The sequence below is a fragment of the Panulirus ornatus genome, chromosome 4, assembly GCF_036320965.1.
Source record: "Panulirus ornatus isolate Po-2019 chromosome 4, ASM3632096v1, whole genome shotgun sequence".
Lineage (NCBI taxonomy): Eukaryota > Metazoa > Arthropoda > Malacostraca > Decapoda > Palinuridae > Panulirus > Panulirus ornatus.
Genome location: NC_092227.1, coordinates 89941785 through 89952360, shown reverse-complemented (window position 1 = coordinate 89952360; position 10576 = coordinate 89941785). Strand labels below are relative to the sequence as shown.

Below are 10576 nucleotides of genomic sequence, written 5' to 3'. Positions count from 1 at the left end.
ACCACCACACCCAAGGGTCGTACCGTCGTGCTACACCACCACACCCAAGGGTCGTACCGTCGTACTACACCACCACACCCAAGGGTCGTACCATCGTGCTACACCACCACACCCAAGGGTCGTACCGTCGTACTACACCACCACACCCAAGGGTCGTACCGTCGTGCTACACCACCACACCCAAGGGTCGTACCATCGTGCTACACCACCACACTCAAGGGTCGTACCATCGTGCTACACCAGCACACCCAAGGGTCGTACCGTCGTGCTACACCACCACACCCAAGGGTCGTACCATCGTGCTACACCACCACACTCAAGGGTCGTACCATCGTGCTACACCACCACACCCAAGGGTCGTATCGTCGTGCTACACCACCACACCCAAGGGTCGTACCATCGTGCTACACCCCCACACTCAAGGGTCGTACCGTCGTGCTACACCACCACACCCAAGGGTCGTACCGTCGTGCTACACCACCACACCCAAGGGTCGTACCATCGTGCTACACCACCACACTCAAGGGTCGTACCATCGTGCTACACCACCACACCCATGGGTCGTACCGTCGTGCTACACCACCACACTCAAGGGTCGTACCATCGTGCTACACCACCACACTCAAGGGTCGTACCGTCGTGCTACACCACCACACCCAAGGGTCGTACCATCGAGCTACACCACCACACTCAAGGGTCGTACCATCGTGCTACACCACCACACCCAAAGGTCGTACCATCGTGCTACACCACCACACTCAAGGGTCGTACCGTCGTGCTACACCACCACACTCAAGGGTCGTACCATCGTGCTACACCACCACACTCAAGGGTCGTACAATCGTGCTACACCACCACACTCAAGGGTCGTACCGTCGTGCTACACCACCACACTCAAGGGTCGTACCGTCGTGCTACACCACAACACCCAAGGGTCGTACCGCCGTGCTACACCACAACACCCAAGGGTCGTACCATCGTGCTACACCACCACACTCAAGGGTCGTACCGTCGTGCTACACCACAACACCCAAGGGTCGTACCATCGTGCTACACCACCACACCCAAGGGTCGTACCATCGTGATACACCACGAAACTCAAGGGTCGTACCATCGTGCTACACCACCACACCCAAGGGTCGTACCGTCGTGCTACACCACCACACTCAAGGGTCGTACCGTCGTGCTACAATACGAAACTCAAGGGTCGTACCGTCGTGCTACACCACCACACTCAAGGGTCGTACCGTCGTGCTACACCACGAAACTCAAGGGTCGTACCGTCGTGCTACACCACACCCAAGGGTCGTACCGTCGTGCTACACCACAACACCCAAGGGTCGTACCATCGTGCTACACCACAACACCCAAGGGTCGTACCGTCGTGCTACACCACCACACCCAAGGGTCGTACCATCGTGCTACACCAATACACCAAAGGGTCGTAGCGTAGTGCTACACCACCACACCCAAGGGTCGTACCGTCGTGCTACACCAATACACCAAAGGGTCGTAGCGTCGTGCTACACCACAACACCCAAGGGTCGTACCGTCGTGCTACACCACCACACCCAAGGGTCGTACCATCGTGCTACACCACGAAACTCAAGGGTCGTACCATCGTGCTACACCACCACACCCAAGGGTCGTACCATCGTGCTACACCACCACACTCAAGGGTCGTACCGTCGTGCTACACCACGAAACTCAAGGGTCGTACCGTCGTGCTACACCACACCCAAGGGTCGTACCGTCGTGCTACACCAATACACCAAAGGGTCGTAACGTCGAGCTACAACACCACACCCAAGGGTCGTACCATCGTGCTACACCAATACACCCAAGGGTCGTACCATCGTGCTACACCACCACACCAGAGGGTCGTAGCGTCGTGCTACACCACCACACTCAAGGGTCGTACCGTCGTGCTACACACCGAAACTCAAGGGTCGTACCGTCGTGCTACACACCGAAACTCAAGGGTCGTACCGTCGTGCTACACCACCACACCCAAGGGTCGTACCATAGTGCTACACCACAACACCCAAGGGTTGTACCATCGTGCTACACCACAACACCCAAGGGTCGTACCGTCGTGCTACACCACCACACCCAAGGGTCGTACCATCGTGCTACACCAATACACCAAAGGGTCGTAGCGTCGTGCTACACCACCACACCCAAGGGTCGTACCGTCGTGCTACACCAATACACCAAAGGGTCGTAGCGTCGTGCTACACCACAACACCCAAGGGTCGTACCGTCGTGCTACACCACCACACCCAAGGGTCGTACCATCGTGCTACACCAATACACCAAAGGGTCGTACCGTCGTGCTACACCACCACACCCAAGGGTTGTAGAGTCGTGGTTGTCGGGTCAGACATGTAACAATAACCAGAGATGGTGTAAGGCTGTCCATGCATTCACTTGGTGTTAATATAACCTTCAACAACTGTTACTTCAAGTGTGTGTGTCGTCACCAGGTATGTTATTGTATGTAATTCCTGTACACAACTCTCACATATTAAGTCCAACAATTATCCTTGTATCATGAAATACGTCATGAATTTCTACATCTTTGGCCAGACAATACGACCCACGTCTCTCCTGACTCTGTACTAGACCAGAGAGAGAGAGTTCCTCCTCTGCCATATCATTACTTTCTACAAGTCGCACCAGTAAAAGCAACGTTTTGTTTGTCTCCCTCTGGGATTTAATCGTCTGGTTTTGACGCTATCTGAGTGGGGTAATCTAAGTGTTCCAGGGATAAAATCGTCGTACTCACGCGCTCAAATCATCGTACTCGAGACAAGTCAACGTACTCAAGGAGGTAATGGTTGAGAGAGAGAGAGAGAGAGAGAGAGAGAGAGAGAGAGAGAGAGAGAGAGAGAGAGAGAGAGAGAGAGAGAGAGATTCATCATATTATGTAATCATAAATCCCCAAACACAGTAGTACATAATTTGAAGATATTAGTTAAGCTTTAACATTCTACACTACACATGGTTCCCACACATGCTCATGTACTGGTATAACCCACATACAGCGTACTTGTATACCATAAAGTGCCCACCTACCATGATAAACCCTAAGGTTACCTGTATACCGTGAAGTACTAACCTACCATGGTATACCCTAATAGTATACCTGTAGACCAAACACACCCTAATAGTATACCTATATACCATGAAGTACCTACATACCATGGTACACCTTAATTGTTTACTTGTATACCATGAAGTATCCACCTACCATGTTACACCTAATAGTTTACAATATACAATAAAGCACCTACTAACCATGGTACACTAACAGTTTACCTGTATACCATGAAAGATCTTCCTCTCATGGTAAACCCTAATAGTTCATCTGTATACCATGAAGTCTCAACACACCACGGTACACCCTAATAATTTACCTGTATACCATGAAGTACCTATCAACCATGGTACACCAACAGCTTACCTGTATAACATGCAGTACCTATCTACCATGGTACACCCTAATAGTTTACCAGTATATTATGAAGTACCTAGTTTACCTGTATACTATAAAGTACCTTTCTTTTGTGGTATACCTAACAGATTACCTATATACCATGTACTACCTACCTAATATGGTACAACCTAATAGTTTATCTGTATATCATGAGTACCTACCTAACATGATGCAACCTAATAGTTAACCTATACACCATGTAGTACCTACCTTACATAGTACACCTTAAGTTTACCAAATATTACCCATGTAACGTGGTACATCCTAACAGCTTTCCTGTCCATTGTGAAGTACTTACGTAACACAGTACACGCTAACACTTTACCATGAAGTGCTTAACGTGGTGCACCCCCACAGTTTACCTGTATACCGTGAAGTACTAACACACACATATGGCCATTCACTTACACACCGCAGCCGCAATAAGTGTAACGCTTACAACGTAAACCCTTCAGACTGCTGCCGTAAGTAAATCCAAGTAAGAGATTCAAATCATTAGTTCACTAAATCATCTATACCGTTAAAATATATTTTATTAATGTAATTAAAATACAAACTTAGCAACTCATGTGCGGTTAACCTTCTATAAAATTTTGACGAAAGTTCTCTTGCAAAACTTCAAATGACAACAGCCAATCAAAACGACTATCAAATTCTAAACTGAACCTGACTCACCTGGAGGCCACAGTCGTAAGGCCACATCTGTAATCGCACCGTCGGGCTTCAGGGTCATCATCGGTCTCTAACACCGGACACCTGATCATCCTTGGTCTCTAACACCAGACACCTGATCATCCTTGGTCTCTAACACCAGACACCTGATCATCCTTGGTCTCTAACACCAGACACCTGATCATCCTCGGTCTCTAACACCGGACACCTGATCACCCTTGGTCTCTAACACCAGACACCTGATCACCCTTGGTCTCTAACACCGGACACCTGATCACCCTTGGTCTCTAACACCAGACACCTGATCATCCTTGGTCTCTAACACCAGACACCTGATCATCCTTGGTCTCTAACACCAGACACCTGATCATCCTTGGTCTCTAACACCAGACACCTGATCATCCTCGGTCTCTAACACCGGACACCTGATCACCCTTGGTCTCTAACACCAGACACCTGATCACCCTTGGTCTCTAACACCAGACACCTGATCATCCTTGGTCTCTAACACCAGACACCTGATCATCCTTGGTCTCTAACACCAGACGCCTGATCATCCTTGGTCTCTAACACCAGACACATGATCATCCTTGGTCTCTAACACCAGACACATGATCATCCTTGGTCTCTAACACCAGACCATCCTTGGTCTCTAATACCAGACACCTGATCATCCTTGGTCTCTAACACCAGACACCTGATAATCCTTGGTCTCTAACACCAGACACCTGATCATCCTTGGTCTCTAACACCAGACACCTGATCATCCTTGGTCTCTAACACCAGACACCTGATCATCCTTGGTCTCTAACACCAGACACCTGATCATCCTTGGTCTCTAACACCAGACACCTGATCATCCTTGGTCTCTAACACCAGACACCTGATCATCCTTGGTCTCTAACACCAGACACCTGATCATCCTAGGTCTCAAATACCAGACACCTGATCATCCTTGGTTTCTAAAACCTGATAATCCTCGGTCTCTAACACCAGGCACTTGATCACCTTCGGTCTCTAACACCAATCGCCTGATCACCCTCGGTCTCTAACACCAGACACCTGATCATCCTCGGTCCTTCACACAAAACAACTGATCCTCCTCGTCTCTAACATAAGCCACCTGATCATCATCGGTCTCTAACACCAGAGACCTGATGATCCTTGGTCTTTAACACAAGCCACCTGATCATCCTTGGTCTTTAACACAAGCCACCTGATCATCCTCGGTCTCTAATACAAGCCATCTGATCCTCGGTCTCTAACACAAGCCACCTGATCATCCTCGTTCTCTAACACATGCCACCTGATCATCCTCGGTCTCTAACACAACACACTTGATCATCCTCGGTCTCTAACACAAGCTACCTATTCATCCTCGGTCTTCAACACCAGACACCTGATCCTCCTCGGTCTCTAACACCAGACACCCGATCCTCCTCGGTCTCTAACACCAGACACCTGATCCTCTCGGTCTCCAACACCAGACACCTGATCATCCTCGGTCTCTAACACCAGACACCTGATCATCCTCAGACTCTAACACCAGACACTTGATCATCCTCAGTCTCTAACACGAGCCACCTGATCATCCTCGGTCTTTAACTCAACACACCTGATCACCGTCGGTCTCTAACACCAGACACCTGGTCACCCTCGGTCTCTAACAAGACACCTGATCATCCTCGGTCTCTTAACACCAGACACTTGATCATCCTCGGTCTCTAACACCAGACACCTGATCCTCCTAGGTCTCTAACACCAGACACCTGATCCTCCTAGGTCCCTAACACCACACACCTGATCCTCCTCGGTCTCTAACAATAGACACCTGGTCATCCTCGGTTTCTTAACACCAGACACCTGATCATCCTCGGTCTCGAACATCAGACACCTGATCATCCTCGTTCTCTAACACCTGACACCGTTTTCTAACAGCAAACTCACCTGGCAATCCACATTCATCCGTTCTCTGACACCAACCTCACCTGATCATCTCCACTAGCTCGTTCTCTAGTACCAGACCCACCTGGCCATCTCGACTACCTCGTTCTCTAACACCAAACTCATCTGGCCATCCACACTCACTTGTTCTCTAACACCATACTCATCTGGCCATCCACACTCACTTGTTCTCTAACACCAGACTCATATGGCCATCCACACTTACTAGTTCTCTAACACCAGACTCATCTGGCCATCCACACTCACTTGTGCTCTAACACCAGACTCATATGGCCATCCACACTTACTAGTTCTCTAACACCAGACTCATCTGGCCATCCACACACTTGTTTTCTAACACCATACTCATCTGGCCATCCACACTCACTTGTTCTCTAACATCAGACTCATATGGCCATCCACACTTACTAGTTCTCTAACACCAGACTCATCTGGCCATCCACACACTTGTTTTCTAACACCATACTCATCTGGCCATCCACACTCACTTGTTCTCTAACACCAGACTCATCTGGCCATCCAAAATCACACCAGACTCACTTGGCCATCTACACTCACTCGCTCTCTAATACCAGACTCACCTAATTATCTAACCTCGTTATCCCTAGACCTTGGCCCACATAGTAGCCATCGTAAACCTCTCGTACACACTCACCTGGTTACCCTCGTTAAGCCTGGGGTAACACCGGTCTATTGGGGGTGTTTGGGGTCACCCCTGGACCCTCGTTAACCTATGGCCTGGACTCACCTGGTTACCCTCGTTAAGCCTGCGGTAACACCGGTCTATTGGGGTGTTTGGGGTCACCCCTGGACCCTCGTTAACCTATGGCCTGGACTCACCTGGTCACCCTCGTTAAGCCTGGGGTAACACCGGTCTGCTGGGGTGTTAGGGGCCACCCTGGAGACCAGTACCGGCAGACTTTGGTCTGCTCCACCTTTGACGTTGAAGCCAAACTTTCCGCCTTCGTCTGGCTTCATCCTTATGGTGACGAGGCCATGTGCCGTCTCCTCGCTGGCTCCAGGCTGGCGTGAGGTGGGCCAGCCAGGTAGGAGGGAGAGAGAGAGAGAGAGAGACGCAGAGAGTTAGTCGTGCCGCCACCATCACCAGCCCAGCAGTGCAAACAGTCACCAGTGCTACAAGAGGAGCATCAATGAACGTGTGTGTGTGTGTGTGTGTGTGTGTGTGTGTGTGTGTAACATAGACAATATTCTCTACCAGTGTTATCTTGCAAGAAGCTAAATGATAACATAAATATTTACGTTACCAGAAATAACTACAAACAACACGAGGCAAATCTTCACAACAACAGATGATGAAGGTCAACTTAAATATGGTGACAAGTAAGTATTCATGTTTTTATATATAAACAAGTCAAGTACAATAATGAGGAATATAACAGTGTACAGCTTACTGCATTCTACACTACATGACAACCCTCCTCATATACCTCACTAACCAGTACCCCAACATGACAACCCTCCTCATGTACCTCATTAACCACTACCCCATCATATCAACCCACCTCATGTACCTCACTAACCAGTTCCCCAACATGACAACCCTCCTCATGTACCTCATTAACCACTACCTCATCATATCAACCCACCTCATGTACCTCATTAACCAGTACCCCATCATATCAACCCACCTCATGTACCTCATTAACCAGTACCCCATCATATCAACCCTCCTCATGTACCTTATTAACCAGTACCCCATCATATCAACCCTCCTCATGTACCTTATTAACCAGTACCCCATCATATCAACCCACCTCATGTACCTCATTAACCAGTACCCCATCATATCAACCCACCTCATGTACCTCATTAACCAGTACCCCATCATATCAACCCTCCTCATGTACCTTATTAACCAGTACCCCATCATATCAACCCACCTCATGTACCTCATTAACCAGTACCCCATCATATCAACCCACCTCATGTACCTCATTAACCAGTACCCCATCATATCAACCCTCCTCATGTACCTCATTAACCAGTACCCCATCATATCAACCCTCCTCATGTACCTTATTAACCAGTACCCCATCATATCAACCCTCCTCATGTACCTTATTAACCAGTACCCCATCATATCAACCCACCTCATGTACCTCATTAACCAGTACCCCATCATATCAACCCTCCTCATGTACCTCATTAACCAGTACCCCATCATATCAACCCTCCTCATGTACCTTATTAACCAGTACCCCAATCCATAACTACCCAACAACTTAACAGTTGAATCAAACTTTCCAGCGAAGACTTAACCCTTCCAGTCCGGCGGCACGATCCTTGGGTATGATGACCTGACCCCTACCACTCAGGTCAAAAGCTAACCCGTCATACCAAAAGATCGTAGGGTCGCACTAAAGGGTAACACAGACGTACTGATAGGTGACATGGACGTGCTGGTGGGTGACACAGACGTACTGATGGGTGACACAGACGTACTGATGGGTGACACAGACGTACTGATGGGTGACACAGACGTACTGATGGGTGACACAGACGTATTGATGGGTGACACAGACGTATTGATGGGTGACACACGCACTAAAGGGTAACAGACGTACTGATGGGTGACACTGAAGGGTGAGAGACGTACTGATGGGTGACACAGACGTACTGATGGGTGACACAGACGTACTGATGGGTGACACAGACGTATTGATGGGTGACACACGCACTAAAGGGTAACAGACGTACTGATGGGTGACACACTGAAGGGTGAGAGACGTACTGATGGGTGACACAGACGTACTGATGGGTGACACAGACGTACTGATGGGTGACACACTGAAGGGTGAGAGACGTACTGATGGGTGACACAGACGTACTGATGGGTGACATATACGTACTCCACGAGTTACCCGACATGTGTTGTCAATGAATGACAGTCATTATGTGATGGTTGTCATTATGTGATGGTTGTCAGTTTGTGATGGTTGTCAATATGTGATGGTTGCCAATATGTGACGGGTGTCAATATGTGATGGTTGCCAATATGTGATGGTTGTCAGTATGTGATGGGTGTCAATATGTGATGGTTGTAGGTATGTGATGGTAGTCAATATGTGACGGGTGTCAATGTGATGGTTGCCAATATGTGATGGTTGTCAGTATGTGATGGTCAATATGCGATCGTTAGCATGTAGTAGTTGTCAGTATATGATGGTTATCAGTATGAGATGGTCAATATGAGATGGTTGTCAAGATGTGAGGGTCGTCAGTATGTGACAGTCAATATGTGATGGTTGTCAGTATGTGGTGGTCAATATGTGATGGTGGTGAATATGTGATGGTGGTCAATATGTGATGGTTGTCAGTATGAGATGGTCGTCAATATGTGATGGTGGTCAATATGTGATGGTTGTCAGTATGTGATGGTGGTCAATATGTGATGGTCGTCAGTATGTGATGGTGGTCAATATGTGATGGTCGTCAGTATGTGATGGTGGTCAATATGTGATGGTGGTCAATATGTGATGGTGGTCAATATGTGATGGTTGTCAGTATGAGATGGTCGTCAATATGTGATAGTGGTCAATATGTGATGGTTGTCAGTATGTGATGGTGGTCAATATGTGATGGTCGTCAGTATGTGATGGTGGTCAATATGTGATGGTCGTCAGTATGTGATGGTGGTCAATATGTGATGGTTGTCAGTATGTGATGGTCGTCAATATGTGACGGTGGTCAATATGTGATGGTCGTCAATATGTGATGGTTGTCAGTATGTGATGGTCGTCAATATGTGATGGTCGTCAGTATGTGATGGTGGTCAATATGTGATGGTCGTCAGTATGTGATGGTCGTCAATATGTGATGGTCGTCAGTATGTGATGGTGGTCAATATGTGATGGTGGTCAGTATGTGATGGTGGTCATTATGTGATGGTGGTCAATATGAGATGGTCGTCAGTATGAGATGGTCGTCAATATGTGATGGTGGTCAATATGTGATGGTGGTCAATATGTGATAGTGGTCAATAAGTGGTGGTGGTCAATATGTGATGGTGGTCAATATGTGATGGTCGTCAGTATGTGATGGTGGTCAATATGTGATGGTTGTCAGTATGTGATGGTGGTCATTATGTGATGGTGGTCAATATGAGATGGTCGTCAGTATGAGATGGTGGTCAATATGTGATGGTGGTCAATAAGTGATGGTGGTCAATATGTGATGGTGGTCAATATGTGATGGTGGTCAATATGTGATGATCGTCAGTATGTGATGGTGGTCAATATATGATGGTCGTCAGTATAATATGATGGTGGTCAATATGTGATGGTCGTCAGTATGTGATGGTCTTCAATATGTGATGTCCGTCAATATGTGATGATCGTCAGTATGTGATGGTGGTCAATATGTGATGATCGTCAGTATGTGATGGTGGTCAATATGTGATGGTCGTCAGTATGTGATGGT

The 10576-nt window shown here is 47.9% G+C and overlaps 1 protein-coding gene across 10 annotated transcripts in view; it reads right to left on the bottom strand.

Annotated features, from left to right (window-relative positions):
• The window catches only part of Ptpmeg (protein tyrosine phosphatase Meg), a 653263-nt gene that overhangs the window by 80133 nt on the left and 562554 nt on the right, over nucleotides 1–10576 (bottom strand). For 9 of the 10 annotated variants that reach the window (XM_071657245.1, XM_071657235.1, XM_071657258.1 and 6 more), the window contains one exon: nucleotides 6977–7159. The exons of the other annotated variant lie outside the window; for it this stretch is intronic. In XM_071657245.1, the coding sequence (XP_071513346.1) occupies nucleotides 6977–7159 (183 nt within the window). The remainder of the gene's footprint in view (nucleotides 1–6976; nucleotides 7160–10576) is intronic. 10 annotated transcript variants of the gene reach the window in all.